Here is a 27,094-nt window from a genome sequence, read left to right as displayed (position 1 = left end):
CGTGTCTCGAAGTTTCGGATAAGGGATTCCACGAAGAAAGGACCAAGCGAACCGTTCTGTTAATTTTGCATAGTGTTTCGTAGGACGAAGACCTAAATAAACTTATTAAAAATTCTCTAACTTAAATAGGAGTCTCTCTTTCGTTCGAAATCTCGATTTACAAAGTAATTGTAAAAGGGATGCTAACTAGAAAACTCTTTGAGATCGGTATTCTCGAATCGAAACAACTGCTCCTCGACTTCCTGTTGGCTACTAATTAATTATTAAGCTCGTTGCCCGGCGAATCAAGGCTCGTTTACAGACCCATCGAATAAAAGTAGTTTGAACCGTATCTGAAAAGCGGCAGGTTCGAAGCAGAAACGTGCCCGATAAAACAAGTAACTCCATTTGCATTAGTTTTTAAGACACAATGGAACGCTGGGCGGATTAAACGAGGAACCTTTCCAGCCCTCGCATTGTGCGATACGAGCAATCTGGGACAGGCAGTGTATTTGCATACACGTGAAAACGCTTTCGTTTATTCCTGCCTGGTGTGCACTTATTCGCAGAGCACTCGGTGTTAAATAAATAAAACGACAACTGAAACGAACAAAGAAGCAGAAGAAGGTAAAAAAAAAAAAAAAAGAATCCAGCGGAGCATCCGTTGGCTCTGCATCGACACACAGGAGTAGTTTAAAAGTATCGATCCGCGAACGCAGACGGCAGAGCTATCGAAAGGCTTACAAGGTTTACGCTTCCCTTTTTCCGCGTGCAACCCTACCGTGACTCGAGACTCGAAGCTGTTATCCGTCTGCAACCCTCGTATCTTTTGTTCGCCCTCCTTCCGCGGACGTAGAAAGCGTAATATCCGTTGTTATTCTGGAAATTCAAGACCTCGCCAGGAACGCGCAGCGACGTTTTCGCGATTATTTCGTCAATGGCCGTTGTTATTAAAGCAAGCAGTCAGTCAGAGATAATTGCGTTACAGAGCGGGCTAATGACGGTCTGGATTAGAGGACCGCTGTTGTTCCACGGGAACTCCGTTTGTAATTTCCAGTCATTATTAATGGAGTGCGAGCTAATAGAAGGTATATTGAAATATCGTGTCGATATTATCGAGCCACTTTGATGTAGACATTGGATCGTGGAATTAATGCACCATCCCCTTTATGAATTGAAACCGCGAATAGAGAGACTGGCGTGGATACGAAAGTGTACATTTCTCGACCGATTCTATGTTTTAATTTCGTCTTATAATAACAGTTAATATACAGATTAATTTTGCTTATTCTAACACTTTAAAAGCTACCACGAATAATAAAAATAGAAGCATATTTTATATTTATCAGTTATTCCGTTTCTAACTTGCAGTCTCAACGGCAGATGCAGTGTTCTGCAGCTTTCAAGTTTCAAGTAAATGGTGATTTATCAAAAACCTTTATCTTAATAGCTGTCTGATTACATTTCAATTGTGCGCTCCTATATTGTGTCGAGTCGCACTTGAGAATCAGTGCGAGCTGGTAATAAACCTGATAGATTTATAGGAAGTGGTATTGATCAGTTTGACTCCTGAGTGCTTCAATTAACCCTTAACGGTAGACAATTCTCTCTTGATGAGTAAATAATGCTGTAAAGAAGTAACAGAGGCTACGACGGAGTGTAAATACTGCAATTGTGATAAACAAATCAAATTGTTTACATATTCCTATATACATGGTGTTCATTCTCAAAGCAACATCTTTCAATCATTTTGGCGATCTTTAGGGGTAAAAATACATAAACATCTTAAAATCTAATCTTCCAGAAAATTAGACAAATTTCATTCAAAATGAAGGAATGCACGCATTGAAATCGATCAGACTGCCAAAATAGCAACCTAATTACTCAAAAAAAAAAAAAAGAAGGAGGTTTAGAAAGCACAGCAGTTCTCTGAAAAGCAAGCGAAACCACCAGGAATCTTGGAATCCGTCGATATCCCTCGTCTCGTAAAAAACTGTCGCGCTAATTGCTCGTCTGGTCGACTTCGAGGCAGGTCCGATTAACGCGTGAGTCATTAAACAGCACTCGCGAGCGCGTGCACACCCCGTCGCGTCCCCAGCCGCGTCTCCGACACCGCCACGAATTTGATTCGCAGGAAATGAATCATGTTTCGTGGCCCCCCGTCCCTCGCTCGACAACCGTGCCTGACCTCTGCTCCGTCGCTGCCTTTCGTTATTCAAAACCGTACGCGATAAACAGGATTGCGCGATCACGCGGTACCACGAACGCACCCCTCGACGGTTCTCTGCGAGCAGTCGAGCCTTTGCGCGCGGCTCGAGGAAGTTACGCGAGCGAGGAAAACCAGAAACGGAAGCTTCTGAAATTGAAACGTCAGTGGAGTGACCGCTTGGAGAACGCGCGGTCCTCCGCGTCGCGGCTCGTGTCTGCGTATGATTCGTAGAGGGTTGGAGAGGATAACGATATTTAGTCAGCTTTGAAATAACATCGTCTAACATCGGTTCGAAGGAACGATAAACTGAATAAAAAAATTTCTTTCTCATCGCAAAGTCTCAGATAAACTCGCTTCGCGTTCATTTGTCGTTTTTCGTTCGCCTGGTTTCGCGACAATTCGAATTCGCTTGGAGCGACAAAATTTCGTCGATCCAATTTGGGTGTCGCGAGACTTCGCGGAGCGTTAGAAGGAAACGGGGAGCGATCAAGGAACGTCCGCTCGATATCACTCGTCGAAACGAGAGCGGCGTTCGTCTAATCAGCGGAGTGGCACTTATGCAAATTTCATTTGTGCGACAAATCGCGATGTAGGGCGAACCGTGTCAAGGTCAGTTCGGCTAGTTTTCCAGGATCGCTTCAAGTTCACGCTTCTGTGGGCCGGCTCGTCCGACGGTGACGAGTGTCCAGTGATTCTGGATCGTTCCTTTTCACGCGAAAAGTCGCGCGACTATCAATCGGAATTGGACCAGTTCTCGCGATGTCTGCCCGCCACCTTCCACTGGCGATTCATGGATTTTCAGAGCACACGCGGTTCCTTCATTTGCATTTGGTCCACTGGTCGCCAGTTACGCTCGTTCAAACAAATCGCAAACACCTGCCGTGTATTTTGGTTCGTTGCGGTCTTCGAGTTGGACAATCCGGGATATTTACCGAACGGTTTGGTTAACCGTGTTTGCTTGCTGAGATGGCGGAATTTTTTGGACGCGAGCTTTTTTTCACGCCCTTGGTCGCCCATAGAAATATTCTAAATTCTAGTCAATCGCGAATCGAGTATTTTAATAGAAATATCAATTTCGAGAATGGTAAACGAATTGATATAAAAGAGGATCGCGAATTCCCTGCACAGAAATCCCCAATTTATCCGATCGCCAAATTCGTAATAACAGTACGTCCCAATGAAACTTTCGAAAAATGTTCCCAACACCGTGAGATCTCGCTACGAAATTTTCAGTGGCACCCATAAAACAGAACCGCCACCCAGTCCCATCCACAGATTAGAGTGGATGCCAGGGAGCAGGAAGCGTCCTCGAATCACGCAGCTCTCCTGGACTCCCGATATAATTCCCCACGAGTTACGTAACCACCCGTGTCCCCGTGGAACCCGCCACCAGTTCCGCCCAATTTTTCTAACGCGCCCAACAAACTTCCTCTCCTCTTCGCGACTACCCACCCTCTTTCCACCCAGTCTCGCTTCCAGTTTTCCCTTCGAAGGCATCCGTCACGCGTAATCGATCGCTGGCGAACGACCATCGAGGTCCACGCTGCGTCCCGTTCGCGCGTTCATCCGACCGGAAGCGAGTCGCCTCCTTACCTGGCTCGCGTCTCGCGAACGATCCGCAACAACGGACCGCATTGCCGGGCTGAATACGTCGACGGACGTTACGTAATGAGTTGTTTCAGGGACTTTAGCCTAGCCCAGTTCCACCCCCGCGGAGGATCGATCGCGCTGACGCTTCGAACGATCGTGTCGCGCAAAGTCCGTCGTCGTCTCGCCCTCGCCGCTGCGCTCTTCGACGCCGCTTTTGCGTTATTTATCGGCTGCCCGTATTTTCGACGACCCGCGTTATTGGATCGGCTGATAGGGCGCTCTTGGAGCCGGTTAAATGGCCGCGATTCAGTCAGGGGGATGCTGGCTACGGATACGGTTTGGTTGCTCGCCACGACGCTTGAGTTTGCAACGATTGGTCGAGGTTTGGAATTAATCTTGTAGAACCACCGTCTGATGGTTCGATGGCAACGATTCGAACGAATTTCGTAGCGGTATCGATACTTCGCGATTAATTCGTCGGGGATCTAATTAGGTCCCGCGGTGTTTTAGAACCGGACTGGTTAACGATTGGTGCTTATAGGAACTGGAAAAGGTATTCAGGCAAGTACGAGAAGAAGGTATTCATGCACTGGTCTGGTTTCCTATTTGGAAATATCGTTTCCACAGCAACGCCGTACCGAAGCCCTCTACTCGGGAAATCGAGTTCCGCGCGAGCAATTTTAATGAGATACAGGAAAAATTGAAATCGCTAACGAAGTGATATTATCGGGACAAATTGAACTTACGTCTCGAATTATGAACTTATCAGAAAGATCGCAGAAGATCATCGAACAGAACGAAAGATATTTGACCGATTAGAGTACGTTTTTTGTATGGAAAAAATTCATGCGTGGTTCTCGAGAGACGCAGGTACGTCTGGTCCAACCTGGAACGAGCTCGTCCAACTGCAACAGCACCCTGCTCCTCGCGCACTCCACAGCCCCACGATCAAGCAAATTCCTCCGGCGCTCGCGTCAATAAATTCGTACGTTTCCCTGGACCAAGCGTTACGACCGCGAATTTGCCATCCATTACTCATCCGAATGCACGAAAAACAAAGGAGCAATTACGCAGAGACAATTAATCTCCCAGAAGCGCGCCTAATTGCGTGATCAGCATCCGGATGGGCAGCCTTCTTAAACCACCCCCTCTCGATACAGCGCGTTCCGTGGACGGTCCACGGATTCTAGGGTCGCGTGGCCAACGGTGGAAGTAATTATCAAGTAATTCCAGCAACGAGCCGAGTCACCGGTGGGACGGTCGAGCGTCTCGAAGCAGCCCCAGCTAGAGACGTTCTAACGAACCGTAATGAAAAGCGCGGAAGGCACGGTTGGCCGGCGTTGATAGCGGGTCGATGATTAAATCGCTGACGACGAGAAAAAGCCTGCAGCCCGCGATTGAATTTCCTTGCCTTGGGAACCGCGTTCTTCGTCTGGACGAGGAGGATCGAAGAAATAGAGAGAGAGAGAGAATCAAGAGACGCGTCGTTGCGATCCGAGAGGATTTCATCCCTCGCCTCGGAGACGATCGATGCCTGCGAAGAAATATTCCACGGCCCTGCATTTCCTTCGAAGAGTGTCGTTCTCGAATCTCTGGACACCTGCTCCCACGATAGCCCATTAGAGACCTGTCCGCGAAGAGACAGCAGCGTGGAAAGCGCGGGTCCGGTTACGTTGAAAGGGTGTCGCGACGCGTGCGAGCGCCTGCAACCCCTCTTGGTTCTCGATTGATCACGAAAGCGATCCCAAAACTCGTGGATCGAGCCAAGCGTCCTCTGCTGCGCCCTGGGGTGCTGACTGGGCTAATGAAAATAAGCGTAACGAGGTGGCAATCGAGCGGGATGCTCGCAAATTGCCTTGGAAACTTTCCACTCGCCGTGGACCGGGCGAGGGTGTAACCGCCGCGTGCCCACGCTTTTCCTAATACAAATTGCGGCCAGCTCCGCTCGTTCCTCGCGTCGGATCGACGTGTCCTCCGATTTCACGGCGGCGAGAACGACACCATTGGCCATTGGTCGCGCGGAACTCGACCAAGGGGAGGGAAACGACGCTGGTCCCTCGCTCGATCATCCCTCGCGAGCCGGCAGGAAACGGGATCTCGTCGTACGCGACGTGGTCTCCGGTTAAACTCGGAAGCAGCCAGCTCTCGTGGCTCGTAACGTGGAAGAGGGAAGATTTGCATGGCGGCGCAGGATAAGGATCCAGCAGTCGGTTCCAGGGGTACGGGAGAAGGGTCGAACAATGGTGGAGGGAGACGTTGGATCGTGGTCGCGAGTAGAGTCGGTCGTTCGGCCAAAGCGCCGTGTGGCGCGTAGCCCAGTAGCACAGATCGCGTCCCAGTGGCTCTCATCGTCCCTTCGGACTTCCAACCCTTCCTCGACCCTCCAATTTAACGTCTCCACGCACGACCAACACGAGCAGCTCTATTCTCTTCCTCAAAAATGAAACTTCGTAACTCCTGAACTTATAATTGCGATCGACTGTCCCACTTCCGGAGAGATCCATCTCAGCACCATCGAGAGCTGTCCTACCCAGCGTGGGTTAACGTTTTCGAGCCAGCAGAAACGCGATCCTCTCGGCCAGACGGTATTTCTTCGGTCTCGCCCGATTAACCCTCCGTCGAGGCGCAGTTCGCGGCCGAAAAATTTCCCCAGGGAACCGCGCGCGGCTAGAGCAGAGAGAGCCAGCCTTCCTCGTGGACAGGGCTGATCGACGCCGGGCGAACGGGTTGAGAAGCACCGTCGCGACGCTCGAGCGTGCGCCGTCGGTTTGGGGGCGCGGACTACCGCGGCGGCGGCGGCAGCAACCAGCACCCCTTCGGCTAGGGGTTCGAACGGTGCCACGAGAAGGGGTGGCGGTCGCCTGTGCACCGGGACAGAGGGGCTGCGGGGATCTAGGTAGCGATGGGCACGCTCCTTTTTCGTCCCTACGCGATCTCCAGCAATTTGGGTCTACGATCGCTTTAATGGCTCTGCTTCGCGAGATTCTATACATGATTTTAGTGGGACGTTGTAATTTTTTTTTTCTCTTCCTTTAATAGGTGGATGTCGCGTAAGTAAGACGCAAGGGGGTGGATCGCGCGAAGGGTCGTGACTAGTGGACCTTTGGTAATAGTCGTTCAACGGATTTAATGAATTGTTAATGTACAAGGTTTGCAGGGAATTAAACGATGCCCTGAGTTATTTAGTAGTAGTCGAACGTAATCGATGCGATATGTGGAATGCATACACGTTTCGAAGGACTTTGCGTATGCAAAGAGGGAACGGAATGTCTATAAGTAAAGTGCGCGTTGTAATATTCAGAGGGTAGAGGATATCTTTTCTTAGGCCCTCGTATTCGATTCGTCTAATAACTCGAGCTATCGGGAAATAGAATTACTTTTCCTAAAGGTTCGTCGATTGGTTCCCGTGAAAGTCGATCGGCGGACTCGATGGTTGTACACGAATCGAAATTTTTTAAGCGAACAAAATTAAAGAGACAAACCTCCGGCACAGTGACTCGTTTTAGCCATTTTGGATTCCAAGGAAGAACAACGAAACGTAGCAACGTCGATCGTCGAGCGTATTCCTCGATAAGGGGTTCCCTCGCGCAGAAATTTCCTCGCGAGTACTGCTCGTTAAACAATAAGATCGTGAGGACGCAGCAGCAAAGGTGAACGAAAGGAAGCCTCGGTTTCTTGTGGCCATCGCTAAGTTCTAGGATGGCCGTAGGAAGTGTTCGCGTTGGTTGGCTGGTGGCGCTCGAGATGCGAGGCACAGGAATGGGGGTGAATCGGGAACGGTCGTGGTCGACGGTGGTGGGAAGACGGGCACCGTGGGTTTGTCGAAGCGGGTTGGTCGGGAGAGGGACGCTCGCTTCTGCTGGTGGGGGTACTTGGTTCCTGGTGGGAGAAGACGGGTCGATGATGCCGGCGGTCCTCGACGACTCGAAACGCCAGTCAGTCTCTGGTCCACCCGAAGCCGCGCTGTTAACCTTCTATCTCATCGAACACCGCTCGCCGCAGCCATGGGTGACAAGGTTTGTGATTGCTTAGACGCACAGCCATCTCTCCGTGTCTCAGAGCAGCCAGCCTTCGCTTATTCTAGTCGCAGCGTGTATAAAACCCGCAGCTTAAATCCTGCTTTCCTCGACAGCTCTCTGACAGATAGCCAGATAGAGTGGCGAGCAATAGTGTGCGCGTGCTTATGTATGCGAGCGTGTCTCTGTAGGCGTTTGCGTGACTGTGTACATGAGCGAGCGTATGAGAGAGAGAGAGAATGAGAGAGAGAAAGAGATGAAGAAGTATAAACGAGCGCGTAAGCGAGCAAGATTTGAAGTGCAAAACGAGGAAGGAGAGAAAGAAAGACGGAATCGAGGCAGAGCACGAGTGAGAAGCGTGAATGGGTTTTAGAGGTCGGAAGAACGCTTTATTAGAGAGTAGGCCTCTCTTCTGCAGGGGGACAGGACGTACTGGAATTCCGTTTCATATTGTGACACTGAACGCCGCGAGTAGGAATTCTCGTGGGTGTTGCTTCTCTTATTCTCGAGCTTCAATTCCCCGCTGTCGATCTATCTAACCGTTATCAACTGCAGTAGTCTGAAATCGCTGTCCGTCGTATATCGGTGTGGATTTGGAAAATCGGGCAAACGGAAGGGGGGCCAGGAAGGAATATATAGAGAGAGGGCGCAAGAGAGCGAGGGAGAGTAAGAGAGAGAGAGAGAGAGAGGCGAGTCTGTGGTGTAACCACTGCTAAAGAGGAGCTTCGATCGAGGGGGTAAGAGGGGGAGGGTGGGAACGAGCGAGAGACAAAGGCGTTGCGTGACAAGGAAGGGTTGCTCTCTCCTCTCTCTCTCTCTCTATCTCTCTCTCCTCATCTATCTAGCTTTCTTTCGACGTCGAACTCTCGCGGAATCCGCGCGAAGCAGTTCTTCCCAGTGATCCGTTCTGTCAGTGTCGTTTCCAGGAAAGCGAGGAAGTTCCTCGGAGTCGGAAAGGCTGTCCCTCCCTCTGTCTGTTTCTTTCTCCTTCTTCTTCTTCTTCTTCTTCTGCTTCTTCTTCTTCATCTTCGACCGGTGGCCCAGTGCAAAGGAACGAGATGGTAAAGTGGCATTTTATGGGGAAACCACCTCTACCTGCGTCGACCTTCCCTGCGTCGTCCTCTTCGTAGACTCTCTCCCCTTCGCCTCGACATTTTTTTCTTTTTTTTTACTTTCCCTTCCAGCTCCTCTGGGGATCCTCCCTAGATACGTTTCGCGATTTTTTTTCGATGTTACGTGATAAGTTGTACGCGAGAAGTGTCCCACGGTGGAAGAAGGCGCCCTTCAGCCGCGGTAGGACAGTGGCCAGGTCCGACAGTGCTTCGCCATCGGGGATTAACGCGTGGTACCCTGACCCAATTTGTGCGGCTCGCGCTACTACGCTCTTTAGAGGCGTCGTCGGTCTTAGTGCGTCCCGAGCGGGATAAAAGAAAGGAAGGCTGGAAAACTGTGGCTGCCGTGCCCCTTTTTTTTTTCTCTCTCGAAGACGGGTGGGCGCCCTGGGACGAGGAGGACGGATCTAGTTTCGCGGGGTGTCGTAGCGAGGGTGTTGTTGCAGCGGGACGCGCACGCGCCGCCGACCAGCTGCGGACTTTCCGTGCGGCTGTCACGATTTTTCCTCGCGGAAATCCTGAATGAAAATCCTCGCTAATAACGCCAACGTTATTCTGGTTGTCGTTCGAAATTTTTCTCCGACAGTTTCACGGTTCGTTTCCCGCTCGCGAGAGCCGTTCGACGAGTCGACGAAACGTGCGAGTCGCACGAAATGGGACGGTCTGAACCCCTCGTGACAGGGGAACGTAGGATCGCCCTTCGACTGCTGGAGAGGTACGTCGATGGAAGTTCGCGGTTTAACGACGTTTTATCACCGATTTACGGAACGATCGAGAAAGGGATCGGTTTACGAGAAATCTCGACTACTAGCACCTGGTTTACGATCGCTAGGCGGCTCGTTTTCTGCTCGTTTCACCTCGAGACCTCCTTAATTCGATCGATCGTCGCATGTTCCAGCAGAAAATAACGTCCGCGTGGAGACTGGTATATTTAGCGAGCTATTAAAGCTCACCTTTCGCCTGGGCTGTGCGCAAACTCTACGCGAGCAAGGATAAATCGGAATCCTTGATAACGACGATTTATAGCTCGCGTTCCGTACCATTCTCGATACCTGCGAACCGTTGCAACAATCCTTGGAGGAGGGCTACGTTGTTCAGCTCGCGTCGTACGATTTCTCTGATCGTCGTCCAGTCGCGGCTTTATTCACGGGACACTTCGAAAACCGATAACGCAAACGTAGCTATAAACGATACCTAACCTAGCCACGGAAGTTTCGCGACACGCCCTCGATTGCGGGCTTCCCCTTCCTTTTTTTTCTCTCCCCCTTTCTAACCTTACCTATCGTTCCGTTCTAACGATCTGTTCGCCGCAATTTCGCGAATTCCACTCGATCTCTTAACTAGTTCTAACGTGCTAGTCAGCTGCCCCGAATGTGTCATTAGACGCGAACTTTTTGCGCCCATCGATCGTTCGAAGGAACTTCCGCTCGACGACTCACTCGGTTCTACCTCTGCAATCTTCTTTGATTTCCTCGCGTGACAGACTCGCGGCTTTCGAACGCTAAATCGAACGTTACTTCGATCAATAATTATGAATTTAGCTTCCTCGACGAACAGTCGAGTTCGAACGAGAAAATGGACGCACGAAAAGGGTTGAGAAACGAATTCTGGGCTGACAATTCTGTCCCCTGGACGACGCTACGTTAGGAAAGGGTTTCCTGTCTGGATCGATCGATAGTTTGCTCGAGTCTGATCACGTTTCAGCCTTCGTTCTCGTTTGGACGTGCTCCTCAACTGGTCCTTTCTCCGAGAGTTCATCCGGATTCTCTGAAATTGTAGCTTCTCGACGTTGCGTAAATTTTTTCGCGCGTTTCCAGTGGGTTCTTTTTTCAGCTCGAACGAAGTTTGGGTCGATCGTTTCGACTGTAATGGAGGAGCGTCTTTGACGAGGCGTATGGAGCACGTCCCGTGCGCGCGTTCGCACGCTAGCTCGCTCTTGCTCGGGGCTGGTGCCGCCGCTCGCCCAAGGACGCAGCCGTCAATTGAAAAGGTCGATCCTTTTAACTGGCCCTTACCGGCGTTTTTCATTCATTGAAATTCCTTCGAGCCACTTCCGCCTCTCGATTATCCCGCCGCGATCCACCTCGCGAATATCTAATCGGCTCTTTCGTTGCGAACGCGATTACCCGCGGATGTTTCTTCGCCATCGCTCTCTCGCCATTTCTCATTTTTCTCTTTACTCCAGCATTCAATCGCAATTTCTCAACGCAGTCCATTTTCTAGAGAACATTTTCTGATCTCAAACTCGCCGTTTCTCGAGCTCTTTTTTTCGCATAACTTAGATTCTTGACGAAACTTGAATTTTTCCAATGCTCCGTTACGGTCCATTTTTACGTTCTGGTAAATAATAGTTCGTTGTATTCGAACTTCGATTCATCGTTTTCTATTTTTTGCTGGCATCGCGTAGTTACAAGTTAGCGTCGCACAGTTTGTCGTTAATTTTTCGAATTAAGATGCGGCATTTTTTATCAGATGCTCTCGAAAGGTCAAGCGAGTCAGGTCGCAGGTATCGCACGACGATTTCGACCTGTGACCTTCGACTGGAGGACTTGCGCCCTTCGCGAGCCGCTCAGGTCAGTTACATAACGCGTCGGTGACGTTCGTGTTCATTCAATGCTCGGTCCAGCTATCGATTGCGCGATACAATAAACGAAAAGAATGAAATCGTTCCGAGCGTCATGGCCGACCTTCGTTGTCCTCTGCTACCGCGGAACGCTGATCGTCGACGTTGCCACGGGATGCTCTCCTTTCCGATCGATCGTCTTCCATCTTATCCGTGCCTGAAGCTTAGTCAGAGCATCGTGTGTTTCGCTCCTTTCGAATTACGAGCACACGGAAACTGCTTCTTATCGAGCCATCGAGTTCTTCGCACTTTTCTTTCTGATTTTCCCTCGTTCGTCGGTCGTTAAGTCCAACAAGATTCATTTAGCAACGTTTTTACGCGAAAAGTATGGAGGAATTCTGTGACACCCTTCGTTTAACGAACCTCGAAGCTTACTTCGGTCTAGGCGTCATCAATCTTCCTCTGGTCGATATCCGTGAAAGGAACTCTTCACACGAATAGCAGAAAGTCTTCTCAAAGAGAAGTCTGTGAAACTAAACTGTCGGCAACCTCAGAAACTTTCAACGAAACCTAAAAATCTCCATAAACGACGAGTTTTTGGTAGCACGAATTTTTCCTTTGATTATCGTATTATTCTTTAGCCAGACAGAGAGGAAACGCGTCTGTGTATACACAAAGCGATACTATTGGTCTTCAGGGACCGCAGACATCGCCTGAAGGGAGGGTTTAATGTTCATCCCCTAAGGATACAGAGAACTAAGTCATTTAACCTGTCTTTGATCTTCCTCGAACCCAAATCCATGCGGTTTCTATATTTTAACGACATCTCGAGAAGGATCTTAAAAATCTGCAAAACTAATTAATAATCTTGCACTTTGGAGTAGAAATCCACAGAACCGTGAACCGGAACGACGCCAGAGCTAAGCTGAACTTTCTGAATCGATCCACGGTGAACTTTCTTGTATATTTCTCTATCTTTTTATCAAATTTCGTGTCTCCCTGTAAATCTCGACGAGTCATGAATCACGTAACGCGTGTCTCGTTCGAAGTTCGCGATGAAGATGCATTTCGAGATACGTTCTCCAATCGTGAACGTTCGGTAGGCGATCGCGCGCTGCCACGAGCGCAGAAGTTAACCAACCAACGGGCCGCGCATCACACGGCACTTAACGTTTCTCGTACGGCCCCGCAAAACGCTCATTTCCGTCAGAAGTGTTCCTAACGAGCTCACGCCGGCCTGAACAGGTTCTTGAGGCGTAGCCCGCCGCCGTGGTACGTCCAGCCTTCCTTCCGGTCCTTCTGTGTCCCTCTCTCCCGGGGATACGTGCCGAAATCCCGTTTTCTTTCTTGCTCTCGAGTGACTCGCCGTGTTCTTCCTTCGAGAGAATATAATTTGAGGGAATATTCGAGAATATAATTTACGAGAATAGAAAGGAACAGGAGCGAGTTGCAATCGCGTGATAGTTGTGATTTCACGAGGTCTTGTCACGAGGTTCGATCGCGTTCGTAGCTGAGAACAGGATTAGAATCGTTTATCTGACAATCGTTCGCGGTTCGATCCGAATTGTGACAGTAGAGGATGAAAGAAGTTTCAGTTCGATTCAGAAATTTTACTTTCTAGAAAAGAAGGCGTGGGCGTCTGATGTTTGCTTGGTTAGCGTTGTTTCAGGCTGTTGGATGATTGTTTTGACGGATCTAAGTGTTACAGATGGTTGGGATCGGTGGAAAAAAGTCTGAACGATACTTGGAACGTCTTCTGAGTCGTCTAATAAATTTTTCTAATCGCTTGATCGCTCCACTTGTTATCGATTACAATTTTCAATTCTGTCGTGATAGTAATATAAAACATAATATAAAAACTGAACAACGTCCGCAAAAAGAAGTAGACAACAAACTTTGGTACTCAAAGTTCCGTTTCTTCAGCAGCGATTGTGAAACTATTAATTCGCATAAGCGTTCACGGTTCAGTGTCGAGTCGACGTTTAATTAACACCTGGCAAGATGAAAAGAATGGGTGACTCGTTCTTTGAGGATCGTTCGGAATGCAATCGAAGGCAGCGTCCATTAGAAAAGGGTTGCGAGGTCTGATGCAGGGGGTGGTTGTAGGCGGACGGGCCGCAGACTAGATGGCGCCCAGGCTTGCCTTCTACGCTGTCTATCGATCCTAACCTATTTATAATTCCTCTGACATTTCGATTCGTATGATAACTTCGGCCAATTCCACTCCGACGTGTTCTCTATTCTTCGCCCACATCGACGAATACCTTTCACCCTGCCTTTTCATTTACTCGAGCCTGCGACTTCGACCCTTATTTTCCTCTTCGTCTCTTCTCTTTCGCTCGAGAAACCAGAGGAAGCTTCTTACGAAACGACGTTGTTTCTTCGCGATTCCCCTTCTTCGTAGCCTCCTTTCTCTCGTTATCGAGATCTCTTCGACGAGAATAGCGTGATACTCGACGATAGCATCTCGAGGGTGTTTTTCTTGCGTTTCTCGATACGTTTCGATAGTTCATGACGCTCTTCGTGCTTTTAAGTTCGGCTACAAGATTTTTCGAGTTTGTTCCGAAACATGTTCTATCTCAAACTTTAATCGAAGCGACGAATAGACGGTTCCACTTTCGGTTATGCAGCACTGCGGATTACCTGATTCCAACGCAATCGTTAAAACCGACAAGTGAACGAAAGTACGGAACAAGTTAACGCTCGAAGAGAAGAACGAACAGTTCGAAAAGACTCCGGTTGATCATCGAAACCGACACGACCCTCCCCAGTTTTAAACGCGATCCACTTCGACCCAGTTAGCCTCGTATTCCCGTCTCGAAAGCGGCTGAAAAAAGAAACGGAAGAATGATCAATGAATTGTTGCATGTGAACGGAGAACCGCTAAATGTGCGCCAAGAAGGTCACGAGTTCATCGAAGACTGGCCTTCGCCGTTTTTCACTGCCCTACACCACGGGTGGCGGCCGGTGTATTTAAAGGATCTTATTTCCGACACGACTTCCCTCTTTGAAAGAGCACTTTTGCCGCGATGGCCTCCATTTCGCGCCCTCCTCGTCCGCCGCCGCGTTGCGAACGGGGTTGATCCATCGCGACTTGTGCGTTCCGCGTTCCTCCCTCGACGGTGGCACACACGAGGAGCGGCTGCTGGCTATCGATCCACGCCATTCACGTATACACACACCTGCTTGCAACTTTGTTGCCGATCTCGTAATTTATGAAACCGTCGCCCATCGATTCGACGCGGCTATTAAAACGAAGCTATCGACTCGGTTGCGGCTCGCCAGACCGAATTCAGGTTATTCCCTTCGGAGGCGACTCCCTCCGTTGTCTCAGTTAAGATGTATTCTCTGGGATGTTTGGCGAACTTCTTGCGATGCTTAGAATTTCGTGTACGCGAGTGTATGGGTGTTGCTTCTTTTTATCGAGATTGGTGTACGAATGGAATTTTTTTATTTGTTCCTTAGTAGCGTTAAATGGATATTACGTTCTGTAGATTCAGTATATATAGTTGTTTGGGTTTGAGTATGGAAAATTTCTATATAAATCGTCTTGGAAGATAGTTTAACATGGCCCAATTTGCAACGTTTCATACACTATTTCTGCCTTGAGTTTTCTCTATTTTCTCTCTGTGCTATGCGAATACTGTTTTCTGAATGAAAAGTACGATATAATAGTTTTTTTATTCGTCGAGCATTTAAATTGTTATACTTAGATAATAAGTATTATTTAAACGTTACTTTCTGTAGATATAGTAGATGGTTTCTTGAGTTTTCTGTCTATCTGATATTTCTCTATAAATAGCGTTTTATTCGAATCAAGCGAATGAAGCTTAAAACAGCCTCCGATGCATTACGTACCCATTTTACCGAATTGAAGTTACATCAACCTTATTTTCATCCCTTATAACTTTCCTTTAAAATAGCAAGTGTCAAGTGTCTAACTATCAATAGTCCTTAACTAAACTCCACGCGATCCAAATTTAGAAATTTATTACTTTCTTAGCACTTTTCAATTGCATGCGTTTGAAATTTCAAGAATTGATATCCAATGCAGTCAGGGGTTGGCGAAGAAATGGAAGCAAAGAGCGAGAGATAGATGGAAAGTAATCTTGTTCTTCGACCTAAGACCTCCTGTTCGCCCCTTTTCATTCGATAAAATCGATATTATTTTCTTAGCACTTTTCAATTGCATGCGTTTGAAATTTCAAGAATTGATATCCAATACAGTCAGGGGTTGGCGAAGAAATGGAGGCAAAGAGCGAGAGATAGATGAAAAGTAATCTTATTCTTCGACCCAAGACCTCTTGTTCGCCCCTTTTCATTCGATAAAATCGATATTATTTTCTTAGCACTTTTCAATTGCATGCGTTTGAAATTTCAAAAATCGATATCCAATGCAGTCAGGGGTTGGCGAAGAAATGGAAGCAAAGAGCGAGAGATAGATGGAAAGTAATCTTGTTCTTCGAGCCAAGACCTCTTGTTCGCCCCTGTTCATCGGATAAGATCGATCGGTACCGCGAAAACCTTGCGCACGTCTTTTCCTGTTCTCCAATCTGAAACTACCCCCGCGCGGATCGCGTTCTTCCTGCGCGTTCAGAACAACCGTTTCCGTTCCCACGACTGAAGGCCCGCATTCCTCGATGGCGCATCATTTTTCTCGAAGAACGATCGATCAGCACAGCCGCGGACCGATAACCCCGGCTCGTTTTCGCTGTTGATCAATTATCGCGTGACGCGTATCGGTCACGCGACGAGGAATTGAATAACGACGTGCCCATGATAATTCACCTGGCGTCCAGAGCACGCCACGTCTTGGAAGCGTATTTATAGAGGCCGATCTTCTCGCTGCGCGATTATTACCCACGGTTATGAACGCCGCTCTGATCCATCTGCAGATGAATGATCGTAGAAATTGATCGTAGAACAGGATGCGATCGAGATGTGGTACGCTCGAGTTGCTCTCGCGGTACTTTTACGTTTTCGCGTATACACGTTTCGTACACGCGTCAATTTGCTTTTGGGATATTGGGATCTGTTGTAACAGAAAGGCTCGTCGAATTTGAAGTGAGAATTTTTTATCGAATAAGGACGTCTCGTGAAATACAGGTGTCCCTCGAATGACGAAGTCGCGAATATTATAAGGATCGATCTGTGGATGCTGAATCTGCAAGATACGAAGGAATCCTTTTTCATTTTGTAATTTCTTTAGTACGCGAACTATATCCGCTGTGTCTGTTGATTAAGAAATTGATGCAGGGGTGAAATTCCATAAATTGAAATTCCAATAAGAAATTCGAAACTTTCTATAGAATTCTATAGATTCGTTTTCCACGATTGATCGACGATCGATCGACGGTGGCGTAAGAAACGATCGGTTTAGCGATCTCACCTGGGTGAAAGCGGAGTTCTTTAAACCGGGCGGAATTTCTCGAGCGTAGACCATTTGTCCCCGTTGCAAAGGGGTGGAAAACGGGCTGGAAATCCCGTGGAAATCCGTATGCCGTAATAGCCCCTTCAAAGACTTCTGCTTAGAGCGTTTGCGGGTCTTCGGTTAAACCAATGTTTCCCCTTAACGAAGTAAGTCGTCGACGGTCGTTGGCCCGCAAAGGGATTGCCTTTTTCGCGTGATTCCCTCTAGCGATCTTCACCGTTGCGACTAAACGAACAGAGAAAAGTATTTCCTCGTATCGTCGTCTCATCCTCGAATAATTCATTACTCTTCATTCGCAATGTTAATTTCAACTTTCGAACGGAGTTAGATTCGAATCATTATTTAACTCTCCACGATCAGAATTCTTATTTCACCAAAGAGATTGTAGCTTCGATTTCTACTAACTAATAATCGTTGGAATATACGTCATTAACGATACTTCAATAGAATATTCAATTTTACTTTTGGCAAACGAGTGAAATGGAATTTTAAAGATAATACAGTACAATTGTATCGCAAAGTTACGGTTCTTGTTCGAAAGAGGAGAATCTCAGATCGCGCGTTCCTCTCTGCATTCGAGGCGCGAGGAAAGTAGGAAACATCGCTGACTGTGACCATAATTCCGTACGATTCGACGTGTAATGGCTCGTACAGGAGACCAGGCGAGGAACGGTAGTCGTTAATCCGTCGAACGTTTCGCTTTATCCGGTCAGCGGGCCCTTTTGTGCATCGATTTATTATGCAATTGCGCGGACAGCCCACCGCCCCATTTCGCCGCTCGAGGGGACCAAGGGAGAGGCCGTGAACTAGCCACGGCACTGCTCATAAACACCGCCATCAATTTTCTTTCCTCTTTTTTTTTTACATCCAGTCATATACATTTATTGCACGTCAATTAAACATCGTAAACTGTACGAACTGCAGCAATCGACGTCTCTCTAACATCGTAAAAGTACGAGGAAAATATAATAAAAAGGATCGTTGTATGCACTTAATCTTTTTTACTATTTTTTTTTTACGACAAACTTATCTTTTAGCCTTGCAGAGCTAATGAAATCTAAGATAAACAGTTTTATCTCGAGTGACAATTGGAAAATGATCGTAGCTACTAATTTTGAGAAGTACTTACTACTTTTATAGTTTAAAGAACATTTAAAATGGGAATTTTCGTTGGTCCACATTCCACGTTATCGATCGATGGACGATTTGCATAAGAATGATAAAAGAATCGATTCGTGGAACGAGAGAAGAACCGGATGATCGCAAGTTGCGTGGAACAGTGGGTCAGTGAACTTGTTCTTCGGTAGAAACGCGATCTGACGTCCAGAAGGAACGATCTCTAATGCCTTCTCGGAAAGGTTCACGGCCAGCAGCGTCTTCGTTTACGTCCATAACAATTCTGCACTTGGACACGATAATTTCGAGGTTAAGGTTCATTGGATTAATTCGTTCGATCGTTTAATTGGCTAATTCGAGGCTAAACCACTGTTGTCTAGCACCGATCTAATTGCCCGCCGCGAATCGAGCAAATCAGATGCAGATCCACCATTTTCATCATCGTTCATTTTTGATGGCAATTTTTTCTTTACCCGCTAATATATTTAAATTCGAAACATTTTTCGTCGGTGAACGTTGATGCTACAATTAAACGATTCATTCTGTATAATACGAGGTACAACGAATTTTTAATCGATTAAAAAATACCAGCACCAAAGTTTATAACTGAAAAGCGACATTAATTCCGCGTGTCTGTGAAATTCATTAACGTTTATTACATTCGTGGAGCAGAAGCTATCGGTTCGCAGAATTATATTTTCCATTAGAAAAATTCTAATTGAATTGAAACTTTCCACCAGTCGCGCATGGCTCCTCGTTTTGTTAGATTCTGTATTTATTATATAATACGAAATAAACTCGTTCACGTGCGATTATTAATTTCCACCGATTGTGTGTTCTCATAGTTCTCCGTTTCGTTGGATTTTTTTATATTTATTACATAACACAGGATAAACTCGTTCGCGTGCAATTATCCGTCCCGTTAACGAACGTGAAATAGTCATAAAAATGCACGTGGAGAGGCATAATTAAAAATTGTTATTAATTCCGCGTTCCTATATCTCACAATACTGTTTCTCTCCTTTTACATTAACCGCTGAATGGAATAAAAAATAAATTCGTACTCGCATCTCGTCTCTCAAATAAATTTCAAATAGCCCATCGAACATTTGCACAAAAATTTGTAATGGGAACTCTACCATTCGATTATCTCGTTGCCTGGTATTTATTACAATAAATAATATAAAAAAAACGAAAAAAATTCTACTCTCGCAGTGCGTTACACGACTTCGTAACTTTGTGCACTCGCACGTTGCAGCAATGTGCACGACGCACTGGTTCGTTGGAAATTCTCTGTGAAATTGCAGATGAGAACATTGTTACACTCGAGTGTTACACAACGCGATGTAAATCATCGTTTTATTTACGAGCATAACACGTTCGTCTGCCTGGCGAACGCAATGTTATTACATTCGAAAGATCGTGCCCTCTTCGAAGGCGTCTCGCGTTTAGTAGATGCGAAAGCGAGCGTCGGTTCAGTCCGCGGCGTCCTTTCTCTGTGCACGCGTTACCTGGTGCGTGTGTGCGAACGTTAAACATCAGTGACAAAATTATACGTGCATCGTTCTTTCCATTTCCGTGTTCGTTTCTCTCTCGATTCACGTTGTTTAAATAAACCGATAAGCGAGGCCAGCAAGGTCGCCTCGTTAACAGAGGAGCAAAGGTTCTTCCTCTCGTCGATTTATTTTTAGTCGTTCCACGGTATATGCCGGTCTCGTTAAAGCGCGATAGACGAAATTCACACGACTATGCTTCCAAAAATGCCACGTGTCAGCGACGAAGTGGTGGTAGAAGCGTTTACGGTTTGGTAAAATTAAACGAGCCTCGTGAAATCATTTCTAATTCGAGGCATTTATCCTGTTCGTTGTTCCATCGAATACATCGAGTGATAACGTTCTAGTCGATCGTACCATTTCGCAGAACGAAGTCTTAGTTGGGAATTAATTCGCGAACGTCTCGCGTAATGCACGCCAAATTCGTAAACTGCATTTCTTCAACACAAATTCTGAAACAGGAATGTCAAGGTGAGATACACGAAAGCTTTCTTTACGTACACACAGATAAAGTGAATCGCGTTTTATGTGCTTTCTGGTCTCTGATAATGGGTGCGTCGTTCTTAATTCCATGCTGAACATTGTGATACGTGTACAGATGTGTCCGTAGATCACGCGAGGACGATTGCGTTAGTCTCTTCCTCGTCGTTTGAACGGATCTGATTAAATCGTTGCAGGAGAGAAACATTTTTTAATTGGAATATTTTACTTTCGTTACTCTTGTTGCTTATTTTTCAGACATTTATATTTGGCTACTTAACTCTTTGGAGTTAGTTGGGTTAAAACTTGAACTTACCTTTTGCCTTGAAAAGTTGAAGTCACTTTATGTATGCTTAAAATCGTGTACCTCGAAAAGTTAATAGAAGACAATTTTTAATATAGATATTGTTTGATATAAATTTCTTAAATTTAATCTGTATCATTACTAATTTCAAGGAATGTAGACAATCGAATAGAAAAAACTATCAAACTATAATTATCATTTGAGAAAGTTTCATCGATTACACATCCAAGAATATATTTCGATGTAAAACAGTGTTCGTTATCGATGAAGAAAAATTGATTAATCGCTATAACGGTGGGAAACGGTGATTTCACAGGACGTTATTCTCCTCATCGATAACGAAGATCGTGTCACGCGATAATGCCGTCGGTTAAAACCATTTACACGTCACTTACGCTAATTATTTAACCGTTTACATTGTCAAGCTTGTCGTTTCTCGTAGCGATTAATTCTCTCCGCGAGATAATAGTCAGTTGCACCGTGGCAGCGCGTCTCCTCGCGTTGCGTCCTCCTCGAATGCAATTCTATTTCTAGTAATACCTTTCCGCGTTGTATCTCGTTAGATTGTGCTATTTCCTCGCGAAATCAGCGTTCCTGTTCACCGATCTCGAGTATCTCTTTCCTTTGGCTAGCGTCCAGCCGTCTCGAGCGTGTGTCTTTAATGAACTCCGCTAGTTTCACTCGAACTATCCCTCGATAGTCGACGCTTTGCAAGTTTTTATTCAAAACATCGCGCGATGTTTACTCGACAGAGGAAAAAATAATGTTCAGAAGCTGGTCAGAACGAAGTGCAACGCAATTTCCGGTGCTTTCACGCAGTGAATCGCGATCGACGATCGACACGAGCGATTGGTAGCGTCGAATCGCGCGACACGCGGTGCGTCTACGCGGCCATAATTAACGCACCGGATCGATACAGCTGGTTTCATAATGAAAATCAATCGTAGGCGATGTAATTAAATTCGACGCCCGCCAACGCCAGTTTCGATACCGATTGCGGCCTGGACAGACTCGTCGCGCGGAATTTCGCTAATTTCCCACCGGTTTGGTAACCAAGAAGAGGAACCGCGACCGGTTTCGATCATCCTCGCCTCCTCCGCTTGTTCTCCAAATATTTTAAACTTGCCAGGAACGATGAAAGTTCGAGATTGGTTAGCGTTTTAGCAACACGTACGAGAAGAATCATTTAGTAGCTAAAGGGAAAATTTGTAGTATTTATTGATTCCAAATTAGAAGATCGAGGCGTTCCACAGTTTAGTTATTAGTTTCGAGAAATTGCGATTATAAAATTGAGACGCTTCAAATGTTTATCGATATTATAGAATCTGTACGTCTGATATTATAAAATCGATAGATTCTCGTAAACTGGAATGTTGTATTTTCGAAATTCCACGAGCAATCCCCAATAGTACGTTTTCTAAATTGAATTCTCAGTTAAATCTGCGTTCGATCGGAAGATTTCTCGTCAGTGTTCGCGCGTAGAATTTGTTTATGGTATTCGAATCTTTTTTAATTTCGAGCGGGTGTCCCGCGCCGGAAGCGTGGCGCTATCTTTTTGATTGACATCCGGAGGCAGAGACAGGGCAATAGGCTAGGAAACGCGGCACGGAGAAACGTGCGCTGGATGTTCATAAATATACTGAGTGTCTCGAAGACTTTCAGGGACGCCTGGCCGAGAATAGACGAAAATCCAATTTTAATCGCGGAACCTCGACCCGCGTGCTGTTCCCATGGCCGCGATCGATCCTCCCGTCAACAAACACATCGAATTTTTCACAATCCTCCGCGTGATCGGTCTTCGAGCAATCATTCGCCATTTCTTCGCGTCGACGTTAAATTTAAATTCGTTCTAGAATATTTATCGTTATAGAATATTTCTAGAAAAATTTTTTAGGGGAAACAGATGTTGATTCAAAGAAGATTGATAAGTTTAGAGATGGTGCATGGAATATTCGATCTGTTAGAATTTCGACGATCCAAAGAATCGTCCTCACGCGACTGTCCGCAGCTGAAGACCGACTAGTGAACGCGCACGCGAGAAGACCCGTATCGAGACACGCGATCCAATTCCTTCGAGGTGAAACGACGCCAGTCCACGGTGAAGAATGTATTTTGTTCGTTCTGGAATTATCAAACGTGATTCTCGAACGCGAGCATCTTTTTGCGCGAGGCTACAGTTCGCAGTGAAAATGGAAGCTGTTCCATAGAATCGTTTAAACATGGCGATCGTTTTGAGGTCAGCTGTAAAGCTCGAGGCTATTATCGCGACTCTTCGACTGCGAAGTCGTGCAATTTTGCATAATTCAGAGTGGTTCAGCAGTCAGGCGATGATTAGTCGATGATAATCAAGGAAATGGAAGGTTTATCGTTTGTAGCGTCGGTTTAAAGTTACGAGTTGAGAGGCTTCTTTGCGTTCATCGAAATTGTAGTCGATCGATTTACAAAACCAGTTGTAATCGAATCAGTCGAGGAGATAGTCGGTTAAAATCCGTTGCACGATGATGAAGTGAACTGATTTGATTATTCATGGTATCGTTCGCAGTGTAAGCTGAATGTTGTTAACGTCGTGCGTCGAGAACCGTTTTCGAAGGCGAAAGAGCGGAAAGCACGCGAATGGCTCTATCAATAAATCAGTGGCGAGCCACGGGTAACGTATTAGTACGTCATCCTCGAATCTGGGCCGAGCTTTGGAAAACGTAGCACTGTATTATCAATGAATTGGCGATGGATCGCAAGAGTACGCGTACGAACCACGACGCGATCCATGGCGAACGCGGTAATTCGTTATCGATCGTACGAACGCGTATTACGATCACTGATAATGGTATATCGTTAATAAATAGATTAGCAGAGAGATCTGATATCTATTTAAAATCATAATTGAAACTTTAACGCGAGAAAGTTATAAGTAAATAAAATAATATTGGAGGAAGTACGCTTTGGAATTGTTGCTCTTGGAAATAAGCAACTGCGCAGGTTTCTCTTTTATAGAAAAGTCCTAAAAATTCTGTTTCATTTGAATTTATTCGCATAACCGTGTAAAAAATGGTCTACTGTAAGGTATCATTCCTGTTCCTACCACTACTGTCACCACCTCGCGCGCATTCCAGGGTTATAAACGTGCCATTCCATTCGACGTTACTCATAATTCTATACTTAACATCGCGCGATCGTCAAACTTTTTTATTCTCTCGCGCACACTCCCTTTCGTGTTCTTTTATAACCTTACGAAAAAGAAAATAAACCAGCGTCTATTAATTCTACTCTGCCACGCCGCCCCCGTAATCAAGTTTTACTACCGCATCGTTGCACCCCAAATTAGTTACTCTGCACGCTTCATACTTTACGTACCATTTGCCACAGGGAAATTCCAACTTATGCATTTTAAACTGTCAACTGCTTACTCTGCTTTACTACAGGCAGATTTGAATTTTACAGTTAGGTCATTAAAACCAAGTTATTCATTATTAGACCGTAGATGCTTGCGCGTTTATGCGAAATTTCAATGCTTCGCGATACGCTCACTTAAGGTTAAAACTGTAACTTTTGGGTGTGCGAAATTTGATCAAATGAATGTAGAAGCTAAGATAAGACGAAGATTAAGAATAATAAATTCCCATTTACAGCTTTGTTTTCCTTAAAAATGGTCCAGAAGTTCCGTGCGTGCGCGTCCATCAGTAGTACAACTCCATATTCAGTCTGACACGTGACAAAGTTCTTTTTCACGTAATGTTATGTCTGTCATGCTAAAAACAAATAATCTTCAATATACAAACCTTCGTATTCAGACAAATTACGCTACGAAACTCTTCGCTACTTTCATCGCGATGGCACGGAAATACTTTCGATCTCTTCCATCGAATAATCAGACTATCAATCGCATCGATTCGCGTATCTATACATCTCCAATCTCGACGTTTCACCTTGTCCTCGTCTACGACCATCGTTCGTTCGATAAACGCGAAATAATTCCTTTGCTCGCACGCGCGTGAAACGCTACGGTTGCAGTTTGATTTCCGGAACCCAGACGCATCCGGTGAACCGCGTTCGCCACGGGTTCAAGAAGACTCCCAATGGTCCAGCACGTTCAGAAACGTATCGCGCTCAAGTTGAACGACCAGTCTCTCCCTCTTGACCCAATTTGCGAAACGCCGTGTGCCACGCACATTTAACGTGGCGATTTTACATGTATAAACTGATCTCTTTCGTTCGAACGAACAGGCTTGTCACGATGCAATTTGTTACTTAAAAACCTTATCGCCAGACAATTAATTTCCTGTTGGAATACCAAATTTGGCCAGTTCTTTCACTCTGATATCATATTCACTTCGTATAAACCTTCGAATGGTAATTGTAGAACAATTTTTTAATCGTTCGAAGAATTAACGAACGTAGAAAAGATCGTTTCCATGGAATTGCATAATTTCATTATCGACGCAGAGGCATTTAAAGAACGGAGGAACGCCGCGGCGAGTGTTTTCAGTCCAGCTGGTAGGGCGTAGTCCTTTTAATAAACGCGATCGAGGTAATTTCATAAGTTCGCCTGGCGAAACTTCGTTACGCGTATTAATTACCGTAATCGAATTTTCTCGCGCCGCGAGAATGGTTCCACGGCGGCGTATGCGCGTGGAGAACATTGTTCCTCGAGTTTCCGGTGATAATGGGCCGCTCGATGCGTTCAGACGTGGTCTAAAGGCTAACCGAACCCGAGTCGCGAGCTCGTTCTAACTTTTCAACCTCGTCTCGGGAATGGAATTAGCGTCACGACGCGAGGCTAGAAATAGACGCCGATGCGCCGGTGTTATTGGTTCCAGAGACGGTGTTACGTCTCCAGGGACGTTTTATTGGGTCGCACTCTGATTCCTCAGGAGGCTCTGACCGAAAAATGCTGGACACGCATTGTTCTCTGGTACTTTTGTCAGGTGACTCGTTTGAAATTACCAATTTAATGTCGATAGGAGAAATTGTTGCACGACGTTGGCTTTAGATAGCTAGGATTAGCTGTTTCTATCTTGTAATATCTATATAATATCCGCGCAATATTGTAAATAATTTTTACACATTCACTTCGTGAAGGGAAAAAGAAATTGCAAAAGTATCTTTTGTACACGATAATGAAAAAGTAATATTTTAATAAAATGGTGAACGAAAACCAAGCTAAACTCGGGATTGTTTAAATAACGTCTCGATATACTTAACAGTGACGAGGTAAATAACGGGAAAGATTTCCGCAGAAAAGTATCAGCCTGAAGGAATAAGAAAAGAAGAAACGCGGCAACATCCGGGGCCATGAAAAATCCTCCACTTCCGCGAAATTAAACTCGTAAATAAGTCTCGCAGCTCTCATTAACCGGAGTTTCCGGCGGACGACGTAATTGCAAATTAGCGAGCAAGTCGCTAGCGGGAAAAAGAGGGTGACGAGAAGATGAAGAAAAAAAAAAGGAGGGAGCGAAGAAAGTTGGAGAAGACACGCGAATTCTTCGAGAGCGGAGCCAGCGTCTTCCCTTCCGGTTACCAACGGACTCGGAATCCAGCTTTACATACTTGATGGAAATTAAGCAAAAGAAGAAAGGGAGATAAAAGAAAATGTAAGAAGAACCAGAGGGCCTCGTTTTATACTTGTACACAACGAACACGAGGACTTTCGAAGCGGAAAGTTTCGTAAGTCCATGCTATTTATAGTCAGCCATTTTGCGCCCCATAAAATATCCATATGGCGGTCTAGTATCGACGTTCACGAATCGAAAGCCACTTTTCTCCTTCCATCCCCACCCATGCATTGAATTTTCCACGCGAAACGCGGGTTCTCACGAGAAGGTAATGAAGTTCCTCCGTTCGACCCTTAACCTGCTCTCAAAGAAAGGGCTTCCTCTTTTAAGGAAGTTCTGGTCCCTTTCAAAGCGCGCCGAGGAAGTTTCCGGCTGCCTCTTCCTTTCCACGGTGTTGAATTTACGGTGAAACTTGGAAATTTCCGGAATCTAATATTCAAGGTTCATCGAGACGTGAACGCAGCAACCCCTGCTCGATATTGCAGACTTTGGACTTCGTGGAACGTCGAGGCTGCCCTCGGCCAACTCGTTGTCTTAGAAACTCCTGTTGAACTGCTCAAGAGACAATTAATGTGATATTTATTAATAATCAAGCATTAAGAAGTAGCTTTTCGCAACAATTGACAATTTCATTTTCGATTTGATCGTCATTAGTCAATGGCGTCTGTCGTTCTCCAAGTTTCGACGTCCAACGTCTCTATATATGCGACAACGAATCGCGAAGCTCGTTAAACCACCGTTCTCACGTCACGATGTCACGAAGCCGGCGCGACCCGACAGTTCCGATCGATTTCCTCGGATCGAAAGTTTCGTGGCAGCGGGTAACTCGATTCCACGTCGATGGACGTTGGTTCACGCGGATCGTGTAACACAGTTACATGAATTCTCGTCGCGCACTGATCTCATATCTGCCAGGGGAACTGTGGCGTGTCCTATTAATGGGTCACTGGTTCGACGTTGTTACCAGCTGGCTGCACGAAGAATCGAGGGGTGCGCGTGACGCAGAAGGGCACCGGAGAACCCATCGGTTCGAGTGGTTCAAGAGATTCCTCTGAATAGGCGAAGGGGTGCCCAGGCGTATGGGACCGCCATGAACCCTTTCAGCCGTGCGAACCCAATTGGGTATTCAGAATGGACGGTGTTTGCCGTTGCATGTGAAATATTTCACGTCGTTCGGTCTCCGTGCAGAAGA

At 46.2% G+C, this 27,094-nt stretch overlaps 1 protein-coding gene across 8 annotated transcripts in view; it reads left to right on the top strand.

Annotated features, from left to right (window-relative positions):
* Positions 1–27,094, top strand: part of Atpalpha (sodium/potassium-transporting ATPase subunit alpha) — a 108,954-nt gene that overhangs the window by 51,313 nt on the left and 30,547 nt on the right. For 2 of the 8 annotated variants that reach the window (XM_076904233.1, XM_076904207.1), the window contains exon 1: positions 8,684–8,855. The exons of 4 other annotated variants lie outside the window; for them this stretch is intronic. In XM_076904233.1, coding sequence (XP_076760348.1) covers positions 8,853–8,855 — 3 coding nt within the window. In that variant the 5' untranslated portion in view covers positions 8,684–8,852. Of the gene's footprint in view, positions 1–7,644; positions 7,795–8,683; positions 8,856–27,094 lie in introns of those variants that run through there. 2 more of the 8 variants (XM_076904224.1, XM_076904199.1) reach the window with 2 other exon arrangements.

Source organism: Xylocopa sonorina, chromosome 1, assembly GCF_050948175.1.
Source record: "Xylocopa sonorina isolate GNS202 chromosome 1, iyXylSono1_principal, whole genome shotgun sequence".
NCBI lineage: Eukaryota > Metazoa > Arthropoda > Insecta > Hymenoptera > Apidae > Xylocopa > Xylocopa sonorina.
This window is presented reverse-complemented; position numbering and strand designations above follow the sequence as displayed.